Genomic DNA, 25843 nt, shown 5'->3' with positions numbered 1-25843 from the left:
CCTAATTTTAATAATGAAAATTATGAATAACTCAAATGTATATCACCTGATAAATGGGTAAACAGAATGTGATATATCCATACAATGACATTTTATTGAGCCGTAAAAAGGATTGAAGTACTGATAGATCCTATAACATGGGTAAGCCTTGCAGAGATAATGCTTGGTGAAAGAAGCCAGACACAAAAGAATACATGTTGCATGATTCCATTTATATGAAATGTCCAGAATAAGCAAATCCATAGACAGAAAATAGATTAGTGGTACCTGGGGTATGAGGAGAGGAAAGAATGGGGAGTGATTGGTTTAACAGGTATGGGCTCCTCTTTTGGGAGATGAAAATATTCTGGAATTAGATGGTGGTGATTGTTGCACAACCTTGTGAATGTATTTAAAAACCGTTGTTGCTACACACAATCTTTCAACTGTATACCTGAAAATGGTTAAACTAGTAAATTTTATACATTTTACCACCATTTTTTAAAAAACCATCAAATTGTAGACTTTAAAATGGTGGATTGTATGATATGTGAATTATATCTCAATTTTTAAAAATACAAGCATACCTCGTTTCATTGTGCTTTGCAGATACATTGTTTTTGTTTTTTTTACAAATTGAAGGTTTGTGGCAACCCCGCATTGTCAAATGATGGTTAGCATTTTTTAGGAATAAAGTATTTTTAATTAAGGTAGGTACATTGTTGTTTTAGATGTAATGCTGTTGCACACTTAGTAGACTACAGTATAGTACAAACAACTTTTATAAGTACTGGGAAACCGAAAAATTCGTGTGACACACTTTATTGCCGTATTCACTTTATTGTGGTGGTCTGGAACCAAACTCGCAATGTCTCCGAGGTATGCCTGTTGCCAAAGATACTCCTGGGTTAGCCTTGGTACCATTGATTGATCACAATGGTTTCTTAGATATTGAAACTGAAAAAAATATACTAAGCCAGGTATATTTATAAAATACAGAGGAAGTATTAATATTTAAGTTTCAAAAGTCCATTATGGATGGCTGCAGGTCTTAAGCACTCCTGACTTTCTACTTTGAATCACCAAAGCCCAGTTGTCTTCTTAGTTATCTAAATAGGTTAACTACTTGGTGTGCAGTAGCTGCTTGCTCTAATAATCTAACCAGTGACTATTAACCAGAGTTCTGTTACCAAGTCTGGCACAAGGGGAGATTTCCCTTTCCCCATACTCAACATGGTTATGTTGTGCTCTCTTGTTCCATTAGGGTCCATGTGGCTTTGAGAGTACCAGACACAAAATGGCTCATTTTTAGTTGTTGGAATTGTCATTGCTGTTGAACAGATGCATTAACTGACCACATGTCCATTGAAGGCAACAGTGGATAGAATAGTCTCGGACATGCATTTATGCAATCATTTTTCAAATATTTATTAGTTCATTGGGGGATACAGCATTCTGCCATCATGGAATTTATGGTTAGAGGTGAAGAGGAGACATAAACAAATAGGTAATAAAATATGTTAGATGGTGATAAGCACTGTGTAGAAAAATAGAGGCAGGAAGAGAATATAGGGAATGCCAGAGTGGAAATTACAGTATTGAATAAGGTGATCAGGAAAGTTCTCCCTGAGAAAGTATTATGTGAACAAAGACTTGAAGAGAATAAGGGGATGAGCATGGAGATATTTGGACAAACAGCATTTCAGGCAGAGGAATCTGTTAATGCTAAGACTCTGAAGTGGTGCCTAGAGTCACTGGATTGCATTGAACAGGAAAAGGTAAGTTCTGAAAATATCAGGGAGGGAGCCAGCTCATAAGGCCTTGTAGACCTGTAAGGAATTTGCATTTATTTTGAATAAGATGGGAAGCCACCAGGATTTGAGCAGAGAGGTGACATAATCTAACTTAAATTTTAACCAGACCATTAAGGTTGCTGTGTGAAAAATAGGAAACAGAGGCAAAAGCAAGGATACCAATGTAGTGATGAATAATAATAACCCTAAGAGAAAATTAAAATAGTTTGGGATTTGCTCACAAATTGAATATAGGGTGTGAAAGAGAGGCATCAAAGAGGACATGTACATATATAGATAATCTGGCATGCTTAAGAGTGGAGTTTCTGTTAGCTGAGGTAATGAAACCTGCGTCAGGATGTTTTAGGGTAAGATCAGAAGGTCATTTTGGAGTAAATTATATTTCATCAAATTAAGATGGCACCATTTGTAAAATGCAGCTTCCAACTGAACTATGACACAGTTTGAAATGTGCAACCCAGTTTCAGAAATGTTAAGATGGAAAAGAACAATAACAAAAACAGATGCTTTTCAGGGTCAGTAAAATACAGAGTAAAGTTTGAGATGCCTATATAGCCATTCAGGTAGAAATGTTGAACGGGCAATTGGATTTTTTAACCTATCGTTTGGCGAGAAGTCTGGGCCAAAGATAATACGTTTGGGGAGTTGGCAGTAGGGTGATTGAAATCTCCAAGGGGGAAGATACAAAGCAAAGAAGTCTAAGAGCTAGACCCTGTTGTACTGCAGCATTTAGAGGCTGAATATAGGGAAAGGAAACTGGGAAGAATGCTAGTGAGTCCAAAGAATATAGTACCTGGAAAGCAGTACTTTGAATGGCTCGAATGGCTTGAGGAGGAGGGAGTGATATGTGTCCAGTGTTGCCGATAGGTCGAGTAAAGTGAAGACAAAGAACTTAAATTAGATTTAGCTCATTGTAGGCCTTGGCAAGGTTTAGGGGAGGTGGTGCTTTTATTTATTTCTGTTGAATGTTCAGGAAAGGCCTGTTGAGAATATTCATGAGTTGAGAACTAAATAAGAACTATAAGAACTGGGAGTAGAGTGTTCCAGGCAGGTGGAAGAGTTTGTGCTCAGGATCTAGGGCAGAATTAAATTTGTTGTTTCTGAGGAACAGAAAAATGGTAGCGTGGCTGCAGTGAAATGAGGTATTTGTTGTAGGACTTTGGAAGATACCATTTATTTGGTTCCTTGATACCATTTACTTTCTGTTCCTGATTTGGTGTTCTTTTAATTATGGCTAGCTAATGAATTTTATCAGCATCTATTGAATTGATCATATTATTTTAATTGTTAAATTCAGTTAATTTCCTGATATTCACCCAGTTTTGCATTTTTAGAATAAATGCAGTATAGTCATAATTTTTGCATTGCTAGATTTGCTTTTCTAATGTTTTATTTAGGATTTTTACATCTGTATTTTATTTGTGAAATACTTGTTGTTTGAATGTTTGGTTAAACTTACTGACAAAATCATCTGGGCCTCGAGTTTTTTTGTTTTTTAATTTTTTAACTATTTAATTAATGATAGTGGATTATTTAGTTTTTCTGTTTCTTGAATCATCATGGTAGTTTATACTTTTCTAAAAAAATTTTTCATCTTAGCTTTTAATTTTATTGGGCTAAATAATAGCTTCTTATGTAACTTTATTATATTTGTATTATGTTGTCTCATATATAATATATATTATCTAAGTGTCTTCTGTAGTTGTATTCCCCTCTTTCATTCATGTTTTTTTCATGATTTGGAAAAAATTGATTTGTTAGTTTTATTAGTCTTCTTTAGTGCATTAACTTTTTGCATTGTTATTTCTGTCTTAACATCATTGCTTTTCTATTTCATTAATTTTTACTCTTACCTTTACTAATTCTTCCTTAAACTTTTGGTTTCTTTTATTCTAATTTCTTGAAATGGATATTTATTGTACTAATTTTCAGTCTTTTGTTTTTTCCCTGATATAAATAGTTAAGGTTAAAAATTTCCCTCTCAGTATTCCTTTAGTTCCATCTCCCAAATTTTGGTATATTGTATTTTCGTACTTTTCAGTTGTGAATGTTTTCTTCATTTTCTTTTTGAGTTCATAAATTAAAAGTTGTTTCAGATTCTAATGTAGTGATTTTCCTGTTACATTTTAGTATTGATTTCCACCTTGATAGTAGTGTGGTAAAAGAAAGAGAGAGAGAGAGAGAGAGAGAGAGAGAGTGAGTGAGAGAGAGATGGTCTTTATGTTCCCAGTCCTTTGAAATTTGTTGAGACTTACTTGTACTGAGCTTTTGTAATTGTTACTTGTTTGTTGAAAGAATGAGAATTCTGCTGTTGTATGTGCAATGTTCAGTATTTGTCCATTAGTTCAAGCTTATTAGTTATATTGCTAAATCTTCTGTATTTTAGCTGATTGCAGTTGTCAGATCAATTCCTTAATTACTGAGAAAAGTGTATTACACTATTCCTTTATGTAGATTTGTCAATTACTCTTGTTCTGTCAATTTTTGCCTTATATATTTTCAGGACATTATTGAATTCTTTATTGTTATGTGCTGATTTCTTCATCTTTCGAGACGTTTTGCTCTAGAATCTGTTTAATTTGCTATTAATGAGTGTAGTTAGCAGCTTTCTCTTTAAATATTTTCCTGGTTATCTTTCTTTCATTCATTTAAAGTTTTAAATATCTTTTTTATCTTATTTAAACAAGGATAGTGGGGTGGTGTTTTTCATATAGTCTTTTAAATAATACATACAGTTCATTTACTGTAATTACTTATACGTTTGGACTTATTTTTACTGCCTTATTCTGTGCCTTTAATTTGGCCCACTTTTCAGTATTTGTTTCCTCTCTTGCCTTCATTTGGATTTTTTTGTTTGGTTAATTTTTCCTTTTTTATTGTTTTGGAAATTATGCATTCTTCTCTTGTTTTAATGGTTATTAGAATTTTTAACAAATACTTTAATAGAGTCTAGACTTAATTAAATTTTCATCTTCCTACTGAATAAATATCTTAGAGTGCTTTTTATAACTTTTTCTCTGAATTTATATGCTACTTTAATTCTGTCTTGTTTCTTAAACTCTTCAAGATATAATAACTATTATTAATTTAAACTGTAATGTTTGTTTAGAATTACGCTACATATTTTCTGTTTGCCTTCTTTCTTGCATTTGTTTTCTTCCCTCTGGGATCACTTTCTGCCCGAGGACATTCTTTAAAGTTTCCTTTAATGAAGCTCTTCTAACACTCGGTTTTTGTCTGTAAATATTTTGCTCTAAATCTTGAAAGAAGTACTTGCTTTATATAAAATTCTATACTGATAGATATTTTCTCAGCACGTGCAAAGTATTCCATTGTCTTCTGTTGTGAATCTAATCTTAGTTTCTTTGTTAGTAATTGTTTTTGGTGTTTTATAGTTTCACATCATATATTTATGTGTGGATTTATTTTTTATTAATACTGTGATTTATTCTTAAATCTGTAGTTTGGAAAATTCTTATCTGTTATTTCTCCACATGCTGCCACTGACCCATTCTTAGCCTCCCTTCCTTCCAGAACTCTTACAAGACAGATGTTAGGCTTTCTCAGTCATCCAAGTCTCTTAAGATCTTTCATATTTTTCATCTTTTTATGTCTGTGTTGCATTCTAGATCCATTTCTCTTTGGTTCTTTTTCAGATCTATTGTTTATATTTTCAATCTTTCATTTCTTAAAATATAATAAACGTACTTATACTTGAGTCCTTTGATTCCAATATGATTTTACTTTTGATTTCTGCTAGTTCTTACTATTGAAGCTTTGTTTTCTTGCGTGTGTGTGTTTCCAGCGAGCTTCTCCTTTCTCTTGGAACTTTATCTGTGTTAAACTCTTTGATGATAAAGGTAGATTCCTGCAGAGAGAATTTTTGTTAACTTCTGTTAAAGATCATTGGATACTATTAAACCAGTATCTCAATATACAGAATTCTCAGTTTGAGGGTTTTTGAACCTCCTTATGTCTGTCATGTAACTTCAAGATACAAATCTGTTTGAGAGTGACTTGGGGTTAGTAACTCTCAGGGTAAAATTTTTCTTCATTTCACAGTTCGAGTCATAGTTTGATACAGGCAAGTTGGCCTTGCTGTGCCTGAGGGTGGTGGAGGTAATGGAGTAATTCTAGTTTACCCTCACGGTGACAGTATAGCCTTTTGGGGATGGTTTCTTTTCTCCTTTTTTTTTTTTTTAATTAAAGTATAGTTGATTTACAGTGTTGTGCTAATTTCTGCTGTACAGCAAAGTGACTCGGTTATACACATATATACCTTCCTTTTTATTTTCTTTTCCATTATGGATTATCCCAGGAGATTGGATGTAGTTCCATCCCCAAATTCCCAGCCTATCCTTTTCCCACCCCTCCTCCCCCTTGGCAACCACAGGTCTGTCCTCTATGACTGTGAGTCTGTTTCTGTTTTGTAGATAGGTTCATTTGTGCCATATTTTAGATTCCACATATAAGTGATATCATATGGTATTTGTCTTTCTCTTTCTGACTTACTTAGTGTGATAATTTCTAGTTACATCCATGTTGCTGCAAATGACATTATTCTGTTCTTTTTAATGGCTGAGTAGTATTCCATTGTGTGTGTGTGTGTGTGTGTGTATATATATATATATATATATATACCACATCTTCTTTATCCATTCATCTGTTGATGGACATTTAGGTTGTTTCCATGTCTTAGCTATTGTGAATGGTAGTGCTCTGAACATTGGGGTGCATATATCTTTTTGAATTATAGTTTTCTCCAGATATATGCCCAGCAGTGGGACTGCTGGATCATATGGTAATTCTATTTTTAGTTTTCTGAGGAACCTCCATACTGTTTTCCTTAGTGGCTGTACCAAATTACATTCCCACCAACAGTGAAGGAGGGTTCCCTTTTCTTCACACCCTCTCCAGCATTTATTTGTAGACTTTTTAATGGTGGCCATTGTGATCAGCATGAGGTGGTACCTTGTTGTGGTTTTGGTTTTCATTTACTCTAATAATTGCTGATGTTGAACATCTTTTCATGTGCCTACTGGCCATCTGTATGTCTTCTTTGGAGAAATATCTATTTAAGTCTCCTGTCCATTTTTCAATTGGGTTGTTTGTCTTTTTGTTATTGAGCTGTATGAGTTGTTTGTATATTTTGGAAGTTAAGCCTTTGTCAGTCACATTGTTTGCAAATATTTTCTCATTCTATGGGTTGTCTTTTCATTTTGTTTATGGTTTCCTTTGTTGTGCAAAAGCTGTAGGTTTGATTAGGTCCCATTTGTTTATTTTTGTTTTTATTCCCTTGGGAGATTAACCTAAGAAAACACTTGTACGATTTATGTCAGAGAATGTTTTGCCTTTGCTCTCTTCTAGTAGTTTTATGGTGTCATGTCTTACGTTTAAGTCTTTAAGCTATTTTGAGTTTGTTTTTGTGCATAGTGTGAGGGTGTCTTCTAACTTCATTGATTTACATGCAACTGTCCAACTTTCCCAGTACCACTTGCTGAAGAGATTGTCTTTTTCCCATTTTATATTCTTGCCTCCTTTGTCAAAGATTGACCGTAGGTGTGTGGGTTGATTTCTGGGCTCTATTTTATTCCATTGATCCATATGTCTGTTTTTGTACCAGTACCCCACACTGTTTTGATTATTGTAGCTTTGTTGTATTGTTTGAAGTCTGGGAGGGTTATACCTCCTGCTTTTTTTTTTTTTCCTCAGGACTCCCTTAGCAATTCTGGGTCTTCTATGGTTCCGTATAAATTTTTGTATTATTTGTTCTAGTTATGTGAAAAATGTCATGGGTGACTTGCTAGGGATCACATTAAATCTGTAGATTGCTTTGGATAGTATGGCCGTTTTAACAGTATTAATTCTTCCTGTCCAAGAGCATGGGATATCTTTTCATTTCTTTGAATCCTCTTTGATTTCCTTTCTTAATGTTTTATAGTTCTCAGCATATAAGTCTTTCACCTCCTTGGTCAGGTTTATTCCTAGGGGTTTTTTTGGTGCAGTTTTTTTTTTTTTTTTTTTTTTTCAGTACACGGGCCTCTCACTGTTGTGGCCTCTCCCGTTGTGGAGCATGGACGCGCAGGCTCAGCGGCCATGGCTCACGGGCCTAGCCGCTCCACGGCATGTGGGATCTTCCCAGACTGGGGCACGAACCCATGTCCCCTGCATTGGCAGGCGGACTCAACCACTCCGCCACCAGGGAAGCTCTTGGTGCAATTTTTAAAGGGATTGTTTTTTTACATTCCCTTCCTAATAGTTCATTGTTAATGTAAAGAAATGCAACTGATTTCTGAATGTTAATCTTGTATTCTGCTACTTTGCTGAATTCATTTATCACTAGTGGCTTTTGTGTGGTGCCCTAGGGTTTTCTATGTATACTATCATGTCATCTACATATAGTAAATATTTTACCTCTTCCCTTCCAATTTGGATACCTTCTATTTTTCTTTTCTGAGTGCTGTGGCTAGGACTTGCAATACTATGTTGAATAGAAGAGTTGAGAGTGGTGATCCTTGTCTTGTTCCAGGTTTTAGCGAGAAGGCTTTCCGCTTTTCACCACTGAGTATTATATTGGCTGTGGGTTTGTCATAAATGACTTTTATTATGTTGAGATATGTGCCCTCTATACCCACTTTGGTAAGAGTTTTCATCATGAATGGATGTTGAATTTCGTCAAATCCTTTTTCTGTATCTATTGAGATGATGATGTGGCTTTTGACTTTAGTTAATGTGTATTAACATTGATTGATTTGCATATATTGAATCATCCTTGTGAACTTGAGATGAATCCCACTTGGTCATGGTGTATAATCTTTTTTATGTATTGTTGGATTTGGTTTGCTAATATTTTGTTGAGAACTTTTGCATCTATACTAATCAAAGATGTTATAATTTTCTTTTTTGGTGATGTCTTTGTCTGGTTTTGGTATCAGGGTGATGGTGGCTTCATAGAATGTTTTTGAGAGTGTTCCCTCCTCTTCAGTCTTTTGAAAGAGTTTTAGAAGGATCAGTATAAGTATGATCTTCCTATGTTTGGTAGAATTCGCCTGTGAAGCCATCTGGTCCTGGACTTTTGTTTGTAGGGAGTTTTTTTGCTTTGTTTTATTTTTTAATTACAGATTCTATTTCACCTCTAGTGATCGATCTGTTCAAATTATCTTTCTTCTTGATTCAGTTTTGGTGGGCTCTTTGTTTCTAGAAAGTTGTCCATTTCTTACAGGTTGTCAACTTTGTTGGCATATAATTATTCATAGTATTCTCTTATGGTTTTTTGTATTTCTGCAGTATTGATTGAGATTTCTCCTTTTTCATTTCTTACTGTGTTTATTTGTTTTCTCTCTTTTTTCTTCTTGGTGAGCCTGGCCAGAGGCATGTCAATTTTGTTTACCCTTTCAAAGAACCAGCTCTTGGCTTTACTAATTTTTTTCTGTTGTGTTTTTAATGTCTATTTTATTTATTTCCTCTCTGTTCTTTATTATTTCCTTCCTTCTGCTGACTTTTAGGTTTTATTTTTCTTTTTCTAATTCTTTTAGGTGGTAGGTTAGGTTGTTTATTTGAGGTTTTTCTTATTTTTTGAGGAAGGCCTGTATTGCTGTCAACTTCCCTCTAAGAACTGCTTTTGCTGCATCTCATAGATTTTGTATGGTTGTGTTTTCATTGCCATTTGTCTCCAGGTATTTTTAATTTCCTTTTTGATTTCCTTGTTGACCCATTGATTTTTTAGTAGCATGTTGTTTAGTCTCCATGTAATTATTTTTTTCTCATTTCTTTTCCTGTGGTTGATTTCTTGTTTCATGCCATTGTGGTTGGAGAAGATCCTTGAAATAATTTCTGTACTCTTAAATTTGTTGGGGTTAGTTTTGTGCTGTAGTATGTGGTCAGTCCTAGAGAATATTCCATGTACACTTGAAAAGAATGTGTTTTCTGGGTTTTTTTTTTTTGATGTAATGTTCTGAAAATATCAATTAAGTCTAACTGTTCTATTGTATCATTCAGGATCTCTGCTACCTTATTGATTTTCTGTCTAGAAGATCTGTTTGTTGACGTGAGTGGGGTGTTAAAGTCTCCTGTTATTGTATTCCCATCAATTTCTGCCTTTATGTCTGCTAGTATGTTTTATGTATTTGTATTCTCCTATATTAGGTGCATATATGTTGATGAGTGTAAACTCCTCTTCTTCTATTGACCTTTTTATCATTATATAGTATCCTTCTTTATCTTTCTTTGTGGCCTCTGTTTTAAAATCTATTTTGTCTAATACACGTATCGTGACTCTCGCATTCTTGTCATTTCCGCTTGCATGAAATATCTTTTTCCATCCCCTTGCTTTCAGTCTGTGTGTGTCCTTTGTCCTAAGGTGGATCTCTTGTAGGCAGCATATTGTAGGCTCTTGTTTTTTCATCCAGTGGGCCACTCTGTGTCTTTTGTTGGAGCATTTAGTCCATTGACATTTAAGGTAATTATTGATACATACACATTTATTGCCATTTTAAACCTTGTTTTCCAGTTGATTGTATGTTTCTTCTTTGTTCCTTTCCTTTTTTGTTTTTCTTTTTGTGACTTGATTACTTTCTTTTATTTTATGCTTGTGTCCTCTTCTTTTTGGTTTTTGTGAATCTATTGTATGTTTTTGATTTATCGTTGCCCTGTTTTTCAAGTATGTTAACCCATTCTTATATCTGCTTGCTTTAGACTGATAGTCATACAGCCTCAAACACAGTCTAAATAAAAAAAAGGACCTACATTTTCTTACTCTTCTTCCCCACCTTTTATGATTTTGATATCCTTTTTTTACATCTTCATGTTTATTCTTTTGCTGTTCCTTGTCTTTATCGTAGCTTTCACAAATAGGTTTTTTATTTTTTTTCTTTTTGATCTGTATACTGGCTTATTTAAGTAGTTTACTTTCCAGTTGTGATTTCCTCCTTCCTATATCTTCTTGCTTTTTTCTATTTAGAGAAGACCTTTCAATATTTCTTTTAGGATAGGTTTAGTATTGCTGTATTCTTTTAGTTTTTGCTTGTCTGAGAAATTCTTTATCTCTCCTCCTATTCTAAACGATAATCTTGCTAGGTAGAGTATTCTAGGTTGCACAATTTTCCCTTTTAAGACTTTGAATATATTTTGCCACTCCCTTCTGGCCTGCAGTGTTTCTGTGGAGAAATCAGCTGATAGTCTTATGGGGGTTCCCTTGAATTTAACTCTTTGCTTTTCTCTTGCTGCCTTTAGAATCTTCTCTTTATTTTTAACTTTTACCATTTTAATTTTTTTTATTAGAGTATAATTGCTTTATAATAGTGTGTTAGTTTCTGCTTTATAACAAAGTGAATCAGTTATACATATACATATGTTCCCATATCTCTTCCCTCTTGTGTCTCCCTCCCTCCCACCCTCTGTATCCCACCCCTCCAGGTGGTCACAAAGCACAGAGCTGATCTCCCTGTGCTATGCGGCTGCTTCCCACTAGCTATCTACCTTACATTTGGTAGTGTATATATGTCCATGCCTCTCTCGCGCTTTTTCACAGCTTACCCTTCCCCCTCCCCATATCCTCAAGTCCATTCTCTAGTAGGTCTGTGTCTTTATTCCTGTCTTACCCCTAGGTTCTTCCTGACATTTTTTTTTCTTAAATTCCATATATATGTGTTAGCATATAGTATTTGTCTTTCTCTTTCTGACTTACTTCACTCTGTATGACAGACTCTAGGTCTATCCACCTCATTACAAATAGGTCAGTTTCGTTTCCTTTTATGGCTGAGTAATATTCCATTGTATATATGTGCCACATCATCTTTTTTTTTTAACATCTTTATTGCAGTGTAATTGCTTTAAAATGGTGTGCTAGTTTCTGCTTTATAACAAAGTGAATCAGTTATACATATACATATGTTCCCATATCTCTTCCCTCTTGTGTCTCCCTTCCTCCTGCCCTCCCTATCCCACCGCTCCAGGCGGTCACAAAGCACCGAGCTGATCTCCCTGTGCTATGCGGCTGCTTCCCACTAGCAATCTACCTTACGTTTGGTAGTGTATATATGTCCATGCGTCTCTCTCGCTTTGTCACAGCTCACCCTTCCCCCTCCCCATATACTCAAGTCCGTTCTCTAGTAGGTCCGTGTCTTTATTCCTGTCTTACCCCTAGGTTCTTCATGACATTTTTTTTTCTTAAATTCCATATATATGTGTTAGCATACGGTATTTGTCTTTCTCTTTCTGACTTACTTCACTCTGTATGACAGACTCCAGGTCCATCCACCTCATTACAAATAGCTCAATTTCGTTTCTTTTTACGGCTGAGTAATATTCCATTGTACATATGTGCCACATCTTCTTTATCCATTCATCTGATGATGGACACTTAGGTTGTTTCTATCTCTGGGCTATTGTAAATAGAGCTGCAATGAACATTTTGGTACATGACTCTTTTTGCATTATGGTTTTCTCAGGGTATATGCCCAGTAGTGGGATTCCTGGGTCATATGGTAGTTCTATTTTTAGTTTTTTAAGGAACCTCCATACTGTTCTCCATAGTGGCTGAACCAATTCACATTCCCACCAGCAGTGCAAGAAGGTTCCCTTTTCTCCACACCCTCTCCAGCATTTATTGCTTCTAGATTTTTTGATGATGGCCATTCTGACTGGTGTGAGATGATATCTCATTGTAGTTTTGATTTGCATTTCTCTAATGATTAATGATGTTGAGCATTCTTTCATGTGTTTGTTGGCAGTCTGTATATCTTCTTTGGAGAAATGTTTATTTAGGTCTTCTGCCCATTTCTGGATTGGGTTGTTTTTTTGTTATTGAGCTGCATGAGTTGCTTATAAATTTTGGAGATTAATCCTTTGTCAGTTGCTTAATTTGCAGATATTTTCTCCCATTCTGAGGGTTGTCATTTGGTCTTGTGTATGGCTTCCTTTGCTGTGCAAAAGCTTTGAAGTTTCATTAGGTCCCATTTGTTTGTTTTTGTTTTTATTTCCATTTCTCTAGGAGGTGGGTCAAAAAGGATCTTGCTGTGATTTATGTCATAGAGTGTTCTGCCTATGTTTTCCTCTAAGAGTTTGATAGTGTCTGGCCTTACATTTAGATCTTTAATCCATTTTGAGCCTAGTTTTGTGTGTGGTGTTAGGGAGTGATCTAATCTCATACTTTTACATGTACCTGTCCAGTTTTCCCAGCATCACTTATTGAAGAGGCTGTCCTTTCTCCACTGTACATTCCTGCCTCCTTTATCAAAGATAAGGTGACCACATGTGCATGGGTTTATCTCTGGGCTTTCTATCCTGTTCTGTTTTTGTGCCAGTACCATACTGTCTTGATTACTGTAGCTTTGTAGTATAGTCTGAAGTCAGGGAGACTGATTCCTCCAGCTCTGTTTTTTTGTTCTCAACATTGCTTTGGCTATTAGGGGTCTTTTGTGTTTCCATATAAATTGTGAAATTTTTAGCTCTTGTTCTGTGAAAAATGCCAGTGGTAGTTTGATAGGGATTGCATTGAATCTGTAGATTGCTTTGGGTAGTAGAGTCATTTTCACAATGTTGATTCTTCCAATCCAAGAGCATGGTATATCTCTCCATCTATTTGTATCATCTTTAATTTCTTTCATCAGTGTCTTATAATTTTCTGCATACAGGTCTTTTGTCTCCTTAGGTAGGTTTATTCCTAGGTATTTTATTCTTTTTGTTGCGGTGGTAAATGGGAGTGTTTTCTTGATTTCACTTTCAGATTTTTCATCATTAGTGTATAGTAATGCCAGAGATTTCTGTGCATTAATTTTGTATCCTGCAACTTTACCAAATTCATTGATTAGCTCTAGTAGTTTTCTGGTAGCATCTTTAGGATTCTCTATGTATAGTATCATGTCATCTGCAAACAGTGACAGCTTTACTTCTTCTTTTCCGGTTTGGATTCCTTTTATTTCCTTTTCTTCTCTGATTGCTGTGGCTAAAACTTCCAAAACTATGTTGAATAAGAGTGGTGAGAGTGGGCAGCCTTGTCTTGTTCCTGATCTTAGTGGAAATGGTTTCAGTTTTTCACCATTGAGGACGATGTTGGCTGTGGGTTTGTCATATATGGCCTTTATTATGTTGAGGAAAGTTCCCTCTATGCCTGCATTCTGCAGCGTTTTTATCATAAATGGGTGTTGAATTTTGTCGAAAGCTTTCTCTCCATCTATTGAGGTGATCATATGGTTTTTCTCCTTCAATTTGTTAATATGGTTTATCACATTGATTTTTTGCATATATTGAAGAATCCTTGCATTCCTGGAATAAACCCCACTTGATCATGGTGTATGATCCTTTTAATGTGCTGTTGGATTATGTTTGCTAGTATTTTGTTGAGGATTTTTGCATCTATGTTCATCAGTGATATTGGCCTGTAATTTTCTTTCTTTGTGACATCCCTTTCTGTTTTTGGTGTCAAGTTGATGGTAGCCTCGTAGAATGAGTTTGGGAGTGTTCCTCCCTCTGCTATATTTTGGAAGAGTTTGAGAAGGATAGGTGTTAGCTCTTCTCTAAATGTTTGATAGAATTCGCCTGTGAAGCCATCTGGTCCTGGGCTTTTGTTTGCTGGAAGATTTTTAATCACAGTTTCAATTTCAGTGCTTGTGATTGGTCTGTTCATATTTTCTATTCCTGATTCAGTCTTGGCAGGTTGTGCATTTCTAAGAATTTGTCCATTTCTTCCAGGTTGTCCATTTTATTGGCATAGAGTTGCTTGTAGTAATCTCTCATGATCCTTTGTATTTCTGCAGTGTCAGTTGTTACTTCTCCTTTTTCATTTCTAATTCTATTGATTTGAGTCTTCTCCCTTTTTTTCTTGATGAGTCTGGCTAATGGTTTATCAATTTCATTTATCTTCTCAAAGAACCAGGTTTTAGTTTTATTGATCTTCGCTGTTGTTTCCTTCATTTTTTTTTCATTTATTTCTGATCTGATTTTTATGATTTCTTTCCTTCTGCTAACTTTGGGGGGTTTTTTGGTCTTTTTTCTCTGATTGCTTGAGGTGCAAGGTTAGGTTGTTTATTCGAGATGCTTCCTGTTTCTTAAGGTAGGATTGTATTGCTATAAACTTCCCTCTTAGAACTGATTTTGCTGCATCCCGTAGGTTTTGGGTCGTCATGTCTCCATTGTCATTTGTTTCTAGGTATTTTTTAATTTCCTCTTTGATTTCTTCAGTGATCACTGCGTTATTAAGTAGTGTATTGTTTAGCCTCCATGTGTTTGTATTTTTTACAGATCTTTTCCTGTAATTGATATCTAGTCTCATAGCGTTGTGGTTGGAAAAGATACTTGATACAATTTCAATTTTCTTAAAGTTACCAAGGCTTGATTTGTGACCCAAGATATGATCTATCCTGGAGAATGTTCCATGAGCACTTGAGAAAAATGTGTATTCTGTTGTTTTTGGATGGAATGTCCTATAAATATCAGTTAAGTCCATCTTGTTTAATGTATCATTTAAAGCTTGGGTTTCCTTATTTTCATTTTGGATGATCTGTCCATTGGTGAAAATGGGTTGTTAAAGTCCTCTACTATGAACGTGTTACTGTCGATTTCCCCTTTTATGGCTGTTAGTATTTGCCTTATATATTGAGGTGCTCCTATGTTGGGTGCATAAATATTTACAATTGTTATATCGTCTTCTTGGATTGATCCCTTGATCATTATGTAGTGTCCGTTTTGTCTCTTCTAATAGTCTTTATTTTAACGTCTGTTTTGTCTGATATAAGAATTGCTACTCAACCTTTCTTTTGGTTTCCATTTGCATGGAATATCTTGTTCCATACCCTTACTTTCAGTCTGTATGTGTCTCCAGGTCTGAAGTGGGTCTCTTGTAGAGAGTATATATATGGGTCCTGTTTTTGTATCCATTCAGTCAATCTGTGTCTTTTGGTGGGAGCATTTAGTCCATTTACATTTAAGGTAATTATCGATATGTATGTTCCTATTCCCATTTTCCTAATTGTTTTCGGTTTGTTATTGTAGGTCTTATCCTTCTCTTGTGTTTCTTGCCTAGAGAAGTTCCTTTAGCATTTCTTGTAAAGCTGGTTTGGTGCTGCTGAACTCTCTCAGCTTTTGCTTGTCTGTAAAGGTTTTAATTTCTCCATCAAATCTGTATGAGATCCTTGCTGGGCAGAGTAATCTTGGTTGCAGGTTTTTCTCCTTCATCACTTTAAATATGTCCTGCCACTCCCTTCTGGCTTGCAGAGTTTCTGCTGAAAGATCAGCTGTTAACCTTATGGGGATTCCCTTGTGTGTTATTTGTTGTTTTTCCCTTGCTGCTTTTAATATGTTTTCTTTGTATTTAATTTTTGACAGTTTGATTAATATGTGTCTTGGTGTATTTCTCCTTGGATTTATCCTGTATGGGACTCTCTGTGCTTCCTGGACTTGATTAACTAATTCCTTTCCCATATTAGGGAAGTTTTCAACTATAATCTCTTCAAATATTTTCTCCGTCCCTTTCTTTTTCTCTTCTTCTTCTGGAACCCCTATAATTCGAATGTTGGTGTGTTTAATGTTGTCCAGAGGTCTCTGAGACTGTCCTCAGTTCTTTTCATTCTTTTTTCTTTATTCTGCTCTGCAGTAGTTATTTCCACTATTTTATTTTCCAGGTCACTTATCCGTTCTTCTGCCTCAGTTATTCTGCTATTGATCCCATCTAGAGTATTTTTAATTTCATTTATTGTGTTGTTCATCATTGCTTGTTTCATCTTTAGTTCTTCTAGGTCCTTGTTAAACGTTTCTTGTCTTTTCTCTATTGTATTTCTAAGATTTTGTATCATCTTTACTATCATTATTCTGAATTCTTTTTCAGGTAGGCTGCCTATTTCCTCTTCATTTGTTAGGTCTGGTGGGTTTTTATCTTACTCCTTCATCTGCTGTGTGTTTTTCTGTCTTCTCATTTTGCTTATCTTACTGTGTTTGGGGTCTCGTTTTTGCAGGCTGCAGGTTCGTACTTCCCGTTGTTTTTGGTGTCTGTCCCCAGTGGCTAAGGTTGGTTCAGTGGGTTGTGTAGGCTTCCTGGTGGAGGGGACTAGTTCCTGTGTTCTGGTGGATGAGGCTGGATCTTGTCTACGTTTGGTGGTGTGTTTTGGGGTGTCTGTGGCCTTATTATGATTTTAGGCAGCCTCTCTGCTAATGGATGTGGTTGTGTTCCTGTCTTGCTAGTTGTTTGGCATAGGGTGTCCAGCACTTTATCTTGCTGGTCGTTGAGTGAAGCTGGGTGCTGTTGTTGAGATGGAGATCTCTGGGAGATTTTCACCGTTTGATATTATGTGGAGCTGGAAGGTCTCTTGTGGACCAGTGTCCTGAAGTTGGCTCTCCCACTTCAGAGGCACAGCACTGACTCTTGGCTGCAGCACCAAGAGCGTTTCATCCACATGCCTCAGAATAAAAGGGAGAAAAAGTAGAAAGAAAGAATTAGTAGAAGAAGAAAGAAAGAAAGAAGATAAAATAAAGTAAGATAAAATAATATAAAGTTATTAAAATAGTTATTAAGAAAAAAAAATTAAAAAAAAAAAAAACAGACGGGTAGAACCGTAGCACAAATGGTGAAAGCAAAGCTATACAGACAAAATCTTACACAGGAGCATACACACTCACAAAAAGAGGAAAAGGGGAAAAAATCATAAATCTTGCTCTCAAATTCCACCTCCTCAATTTGGGATGATTTTTGTCTAAGGGAGGGGGGGAGGGAGGGAGGAAAGGAAGGAAGGAAGGAGGATAAAGTAAAATAAAGTTATTAAAATAAAAAATAATTATTAAGAAAAAAATTTTTTTTAAACCAAAAAACAACAACAAAAAACGGATGAATAGAACCCTAGGACAAATGGTGGAAGCAAAGCTATACAGACAAAATCTCATACAGAAGCGTACGCATACACACTCACAAAAAGAGGAAAAGGGGGAAACGTCATAAATCTTGCTCTCAAAGTCCACCTCCTCAATTTGAGATGATTCATTGTCTATTCAGGTATTCCACAGTTGCAGGGTACATCAAGTTGATTGTGGAGCTTTAATCCGCTGCTTCTGAGGCTGCTGGAGAGATTTCCCTTTCTCTTCTTTGTTCTCACAGCTCCCGGGGCTCAGCTTTGGATTTGGCCCTGCCTCTGCGTATAGGTCGCTGGAGGGCGTCTGTTCTTTGCTCAGACAGGACGGGGTTAAAGGAGCCGCTGATTTGGGGGCTGTGGCTCACTCAGGCCAGGGGGAGGGAGGGGCATGGAGTGCGGGACAGGCCTGCAGCGGCAGAGTCCAGCAGGACGTTGCACCAGCTTGAGGCGCGCCGTGTGTTCTCCCGGGGAAGTTGCCCCTGGCTCCCGGGACCCTGGCAGTGGCAGGCTGCACAGGCTCCTGGAAGGGAGGTGTGGATAGTGACCTGTGCTCACACACAGGCTTCTTGGTGGCCGCAGCAGTGGCCTTAGTGTCTCATGCCTGTCCCTGGGGTCCGTGCTTTTAGCCGCGGCTCACGCCCGTCTCTGGAGCTCCTTTAAGTGGCGCTGTTCTGCCATTTTTATTATAATATGTCTTGATGTAGGTCTGTTTGGGTTCATCTTTTTTGGGACCTTCTGTTTCCTATATCTGGATATCTGTTTCCTTCTTTAGGTTTGGGAAGTTTTCAGCCATAGTTTCTTCAAATACATTTTCAATCCTCTTTTCTCTTTCTTTTCCTTCTGGAATCCTTGTTATCCGTAGATTGGCATGCTTTGTATTATCCCATAGGTCTCTTATATTGCTTGCTTTTTTGTTTGTTTCATTTGGCTTTCTGTCTGCTGTTTTGATCAGGTAATTTCCATTATTCTGTCTTCCAGATCGCTTACTCTTTCTTCTGCATTATTCATTCTGCTCTTCATTGCCTTTAGCTCAGCTTTTGTCTCGGCAAATGAATTTTCTAATTTTTCTTGTCTCTTCCTTATAGTTTCTACTTCCTTTTTACAGTAATTTGCATTTCTGTTGATAGCCTTTCTTAATTCCTTCAGTATTTTTGTTACCTTCTTTTTGGACTTGGTGTCTTTTAGACTGAAGAGGTCTGTTTCATTGTTCCTTCAGGGGAATTGTCTTGGTCTTTTCACTGGGAATGGTTCCCTTATATCCCTCTTACTCTGTGTATTTAGGAGAAACAATTATATACCGTAGTCTTGGAGGGCTATTTATATGCAGAAGTGTCCTTGTGTACCTTGTGTGGGTTTAATATGTTTTTGGTGTGAGGGTTGCTTTTGGTTTGGATGCTTGCCGTTTCTTTCCTCAGCGTGTGCTGGCTGTTATCCCTTGATAGGGGCTATGCAGGTGCACTGCCTGCACACGTTTCCAGGAGGTGGGGGAAACAACCAGCATCCACTCATGGGACCCTTGGTAGCGGCAGCAGTCCACGCCCATCTCTGGAGTCCTAGATGGCAGTGGTGGCTCGCACCCATCCCTGGAGCTCTTGTAGGTGGTGCCCTGCCGCCTGAAAGTACGCGTGCAGAGAAAGGAGCTTCTATGGCGGTCCCACCCCTCTCCTCACACACACCCGAACAATGGCACCTTGTCTCTCTGGTGGTCCCAGGTCTTCTTCCATGCTGCTGATTGCCAGTGAAGAAGATGGATGAGTAGATAGGAGGTGTGAAGCAGTAGTACTTTTAAATCAAGAAATAAGTAAATACCCTTCTTTCAGATTTTCTATTTTTTAATGTTCCTTATAGTCATGTGGTACAGTCTCCTCTGAATTCAGAGTGGTGGAGTGTAAGATGAGGAAACCATGGGCCACCTGTATGGGCAGGCTGGTTTTGATGTCTGGAAATGCATATGTAAGAGTTAGTTTTCATTCATACATTTTCCAAGTAGAGAGAGTTTCGAGGTTTAACTGTTGTATGCTTTTATATACCAACCCATTTAAAATTGTAGTCAACACGTGATTGGAGTGTAGCATAATGATTAAAGGATAAATAACTCCTCTGGCAGTGTTTGGGAATTAGTATTGGCGTTTGTTTTAATTTTATTTTAACAGTTTAAATAATTTCAAATGTTGAAAGAGTAATAACCTACAGGTGGTCAGTTACGTATTATCACTAATGTCAGGCTTTCCTTCTTTGGAGGGGCCAAAATGTCAAAAGGAATAAAAATTATAATAATAATCCTATGTGGCAACCTTTGATGCAAGAGAATTTTAGAAATTTTATTTCTAAAATTATGTATTTTGAGTAGAAATATTTTTAATTTATTTTTTAACTAGGTTCAGGACTTCTGGAAATCTTGTAATCACTCGTGAGATTGATGTGGCAAAAAATCAGTCCTTTTGGTTCATCAACAAAAAATCTACAACTCAGAAAGTAGTAGAAGAGCAGGTTGCAGCCTTAAATATTCAAGTGGGCAATCTTTGCCAGTTTCTACCTCAGGTATGAGAGAATTAAATGTAAAGGTGGGGAAATTTTGTGTATGTTTCCTCTTTATGTCATATAAGAATGTAAACACTTTTTAAGAGTATTGTAATGGTTACTATTTAAAATGAGCATAGTGGTCTTAATACTTACTAACAGTTCTTTGTAAAAGGTAGCATCTCATCTCTTACAGTATAATCTTACTAATTTGTAGTAATTTGGAAATATTCAATTAATGAGCCTGTTAAAGTATTGTAAAGGAAATAAAGGTATTATTTTTAAGTACAGAGAGTAGCTTGAACAGCTGTGTGCTCTCATTCATAGACTCGTAAAATTTTGTTAATAAACAACTTCTTAATCAGTGTGTTTGTATAAAATATTTTATATAGTGAGACTTTTAAATCTATAGATGTGCCTTCTAAAAACCTTTCATATTTTAAGTTTGTTTAGTAAAAATAAAACATCCTGATATTGCATGTTATACGTTAAAATCAGATCTTTTAAATTTGTCTTTGAATGCAGTCTAGTGACTGAATTATAGTTCATTTTTTTCTTCAGAAACTGATGATTTGATTACTATGTCCAAGTGAAAGAAAAGTTAAAATTTTAAAGTATTTATCAGCTGTTATAAGACTGTCTACAGAAGTAGATGTTTTAAATTGCTCTGTGTGTTTTTTTTTTAACTTCTAGTATTTCATTCCAAATTATGTGTAGTAGATAATCATTTCAGTCCAGGGGACTATTTTTTCTTTTCTTTCCAAACTATTTGTTAAATGTGTATGAAACTTAAAACCTGGAAATATTGACATTGAAATTTTTTTTAGGTTCTCAAAAAGATGACAGTTTATACCCTAAGTTTATTATTTTAAAGAATGATATATGAAGGACAGCGTTTATATTAAGATTCACATCTCAAAATAAAAGGGATTTTTTTCTTTTAAATGAGTTTCTTCTTGACAAGTATCATTGAATGAAAAATGTTTTGAAGATATTTATAAACGATAATATTAACTGATATTTAAGTTTTTTGCTCTAGGATAAAGTTGGAGAATTTGCTAAACTCAGTAAAATTGAACTCCTTGAAGCTACTGAGAAGTCAATTGGTCCTCCAGAAATGCACAAATACCACTGTGAACTCAAAAACTTCAGGGAGAAAGAAAAACAACTAGAGGTATTTATAAATAGACAACTCATTTTATGTCTCTCATTGATTTCTATGTCTCAAAATGTGGGAAAGTAAATAGTAGTTTTGATTCATTGAGTGCATTCATATATTTGTGATTTTTTTCACCTAGGATTTTGTTGCTAACATTAATTAAGTTAGGTGACAAAAAGTGGGAATGGATTTTATATAAAGTTTGAAAATTTTGACTATCATTTCATCAAATACACATTATTAATTGAATTTCTAAAGCAGCAGTCCCCAACCTTTTCGGCACCAGGGACCGGTTTCATGGAAGGCAGTTTTTTTACGGACGGGGGGAGGGGTGGGAGATGGTTCAGGCAGTAATCCGAGCGATGGGGAGCAGCAGACGAAGCTTCACTTGCCTGCCTCCTGCTGTGCGGCCTGGTTCTTAACAGGCCACGGACCAGTACCAGTCTACAGACTGGGGGTTGGGGACCCCTGTTCTAAAGAACCAATAACAGTATTATAAAGTATTTTTTTTCTCTCAGGAAGTTTCAGTGTTATTCTTTTATTCATTCAGTATTTACTAAACACCTACTATATGCCAGGCACTGTGTAAGGCTTTGGGTAATACAGCAGATATGTAGCTTTTAATATAGTGTCTCTGTTGAGCCAGTTCTCATATTTTCAGTTGTGTGAGGATGGACTTTGTAAAAGAACTGTACATTTAGTTGCACTGTTTGATTTTTATTTTCACCTTTAATAAATTAAAATGTTCTTTTTAGCATATCATTCAAAAAGGTGCTTTATTTAATGAATCATTTTCCATATCTCAGCAGCTAAAATAAATTCAGTAAATTTTTGTAATGAGGAATCTTGTAAACAAATGCTTTCTCTTAAACTGTAACTGTACTTGATAATGAGCTTTATTATAATTTAATACTATTTTTATTGTTATACTTATTCAGAGTGAATGGCCAAAGGAGTCGTAATTATTTTATCCTACTTTATATACTCTGTCGGTCCTTTTACTTTTCACGACATCAAACAATTTTAATACACCCCTCTGAAACACTCACTGAAACTACCTACCAAACTCTGAAAGAAAACAAACGTATTCTACTAAGCTCTGAGTACATTTTTGGTATTTGTTAATTCACAATATAAAGGCTGAATTTTAGCTTTCCTTTATCTCATTTCTAAGTCCTTCAGTCATTGGTATTTATAACATAGTAATCATAATAATACCACTCTTCATTTGTATGTCATGTTACAGCTTTTGTTGAGCTTTCACCTGTAGTAGGTTGAGTTGCTTCCACCGTTGAGGTGAATGGGGCAGATACCTCTCTTCTCTTTAGGCAAGAAGAATCCAGGCTTAGAGATGTGGCAGGGCTTCCTCACAGTCCCATAATTAATAAATAGTAGAACCTAGACCAGAATTCAGGTGTGCACATTAGTTTCACACAGTTCTTAAGAACTCCTACGGAATCATTTATTGTGAAATTTTGTTAGCACTGTACATTTTTCATTATTAAAAGCTTTGACCTTTTGTCTTTCTTCAGTTAAACTAATTGTTAAATAAATATTTATTTTAGACCTCATGCAAAGAGAAAACTGAATATCTAGAGAAGATGATTCAGAGGAATGAAAGATATAAACAAGATGTGGAGAGGTTCTATGAACGTAAGCGACATTTAGATTTGATTGAGATGCTTGAAGCAAAAAGGCCATGGGTGGTAAGTGTGAGTTATTAAAGGTGAAAATAGTGATTCTTTAATTAGGAGAAAAGTTATAAAGAAGGCACTAATTGCTGTGTATTCAAATTAGGTGCTGTTGTTCATTTTTGCTTTGTATATCATACATAGTAACATTTATCTCTTTCTTTGTGTTATTATATAACTGTGTGCTGTGTTGTTATTGCATGTTGATGAAGTCTGTGTCCTTAATTTTTCCAGATTTGAGTCAACAGATAGTTTTGTTTTATAAAATGTTAATGAGCTAAAATGTTTACATATGTAAAAATTAAATCTTTGAGTGTCCTCAGGTCACTGAGAATTTACTTTGAGTGTGCTACTAATATCAGCTTCAGCTACAGAGAAAGCTGAAGGATATTAATTGTAATCTTCTACTCATTATGCTTCATAAGCTTACTGAAACTACTGTTTTTAGTCACTCTGTGATGTATACTGTCTAAAACCACAGTTTGGGCCAAAGATTCATTTCCCTCTATACATTACTTTTCAGTGGGTGAAACAAAATAAGAAAGTTTAATAATGTTTTTAAGGCTAGGATGGAAATAATTATTAGATTGGAGAAATATGTGGCTTTATTTCTGAACTTCTCCCACCCACCCTAACCCCACCACCCCTGCTTCACCCTATCCTTTCCCATAATTCCATTTTCTTAAACTTTTTTCTTCCTTCAGCTCATTTTGATTAGGTTTATCCTATGTCCATTATTATTCTTGCACCTGCTTTATATTTGTCTTTTGAAGTCTTTTGATTTCTCCCTTTTCTTTCAAGATTGATTTCAATCTTTTTTCATTTTTTCCTTTTTTTGGTTTACTCTAATGTTTATTTGTATTCTTTTCTTACCTTTCTTCATCCCATTCATTCTTACTATATGCTCTCTTAGCACTCCCCTTAATTTTTTTTAGCAAATATTTATTAATTCCTGTGACGTGACAAGCATCATTTTCACCTGGTTGCTACATTTTGCTTTTCTCTTGAGCCATTTTACTTTTGTTTTTTCATTTTTATTTTTCATAACTGAGTTTCTTTTGGTTCTTTATATGTTTTTGAATGCCTTCTTTATTGAGAGACTAGAGGAGGTCCTACTGTTAGAAGCCATTAGGATGTAAATTTCAATAACAGGAAGGGATGGAAGACAGAGAGTCTGGCCTAGTGATAGAGACAAGTGCTCAGTGAGTATCACTGAGTTAATCATTATGTTGGTATTTACTATTTCTGAAGTTGTTTCAGAGGGCAAATTTTTTATTAATAGACCTGCCAAAGGGATTCAAAACCGTCTTTTTCATAGATTTGGTTTCTGCCTGTACCTTGATTTTTGTATTTGTGTTACTTTAAGCTAGGAGTGCATTAACTTCTCTTTCTTCAATTCATTACAAGGAATATGAAAATGTTCGTCAGGACTATGAAGAAGTAAAACTAGCTCGGGACCGAGCGAAGGATGAGGTCAGAAAACTTAAAGAAGGGCAGATTCCTATAACACAACGCATTGAAGAAATTGAAAGGCAGCGTCACACTTTGGAGGCTCGAATCAAAGAGAAGGTACTTTTCTGGCTCAATTTTGGATTTCCTGTATTTTATTTTAGCAAATACAAAAAATATTTTGCAGGTCTTTTAAAATGCTTTGTAGATTTACTTGTTAACTTTAGTTCCTTAAGTTCTTTTACTAGGAATTCTACTACCACAGGTCTTTCAAGGTCCTAATCATCACTTGCTACTTTATAGGAGCTTGCTACTCTATAGAAATTCCAAGACATAAAAAGAGAAAAATGAAATGTTATTGTTTTAATAACAGGAGGATTCAGAGTAGTATTCCTAGAAACGTTTAACTCCTTTTGTGACTTTATTATACATGCTTTGTAACTATATGCCCTTTTGGAGGAATGTAATATAAAAATCCTGATGTTTCTTGGAATAAATAATATAATGGCCTATGGAATATTCTTGATATTTTGAAAATGTAAATTAAAATTTTTTGTGATCATGGCTTTTAACCTTTAGGTGAGATTTTGGCGTCAGATATTGTTTTGAGAATGGACCCTGCAATTCTATATAATCGTTTCTAGGATAAAATAACATGAGGAAATAAATGTGAAGAGATACAGAAACATATGTATGCATATTGCTGCAGCTATTTTTAATATCTATAGGAATAACCTTTCATAGATTTTCAAATAATTGTTGGTATTTTGGGTGATAATTATGAATTTAGTTGGAAAGAAATCATGGAAAATCACTGTGGGTAAACTTAAATAGCAACTTAATATTTGGATGAGTGGGGTCACATAATTGCCTTGCTTGAATTTTTAACTAACTTCCCCTCTTCTGGTTCAATCTTACAGGCAACAGATATTAAGGAGACATCTCAAAAATGCAAACAAAAGCAAGATGTTATAGAAAGGAAAGATAAACATGTAAGATCTTGTATTGAAATTTTTGTTATGTTAATTTGCCCTAACTTTTGTGTTCAGGTGTAGATTATGAGACACCTTCTTGTTTGGGAATTGTCTGAGATCCTCCTCATTCTCTATTTCTTATCTTAATCTGTGAGGGGAACTAAGCTTTGGAAGTATAGCACTTGCACAGAAGATAAATGGGGAAAATGGCTCTAAACTACTCATAGATATGCATTATAGGGTGCAATAGATATGTATTTAATAGGGTGATGGTAAAGTTGGATTTAGTTATCTTAACAGCAGAAATTATAAGGGATTTATTCTGTTTGTTTATATTAAGAGTTGGGTATTAAAAAAGCTGATTATAAATTCATTGTGCATGGATGGGACTTGATGACAAAATTATTTTAGGATAATTGGG

The 25843-nt window shown here is 35.5% G+C and overlaps 1 protein-coding gene across 4 annotated transcripts in view; it reads left to right on the top strand.

Annotated features, from left to right (window-relative positions):
- SMC5 (structural maintenance of chromosomes 5) overlaps window positions 1-25843 on the top strand; it is a 102983-nt gene that overhangs the window by 19307 nt on the left and 57833 nt on the right. For all 4 annotated transcript variants that reach the window (XM_032634784.1, XM_032634786.1, XM_032634787.1 and 1 more), the window contains 5 exons: window positions 20008-20170; window positions 21189-21323; window positions 22874-23014; window positions 24407-24568; window positions 25369-25440. In XM_032634784.1, coding sequence (XP_032490675.1) covers window positions 20008-20170; window positions 21189-21323; window positions 22874-23014; window positions 24407-24568; window positions 25369-25440 — 673 coding nt within the window. The remainder of the gene's footprint in view (window positions 1-20007; window positions 20171-21188; window positions 21324-22873; window positions 23015-24406; window positions 24569-25368; window positions 25441-25843) is intronic.

Source organism: Phocoena sinus, chromosome 6 (assembly GCF_008692025.1).
Source record: "Phocoena sinus isolate mPhoSin1 chromosome 6, mPhoSin1.pri, whole genome shotgun sequence".
Lineage (NCBI taxonomy): Eukaryota > Metazoa > Chordata > Mammalia > Artiodactyla > Phocoenidae > Phocoena > Phocoena sinus.
This window is presented reverse-complemented; position numbering and strand designations above follow the sequence as displayed.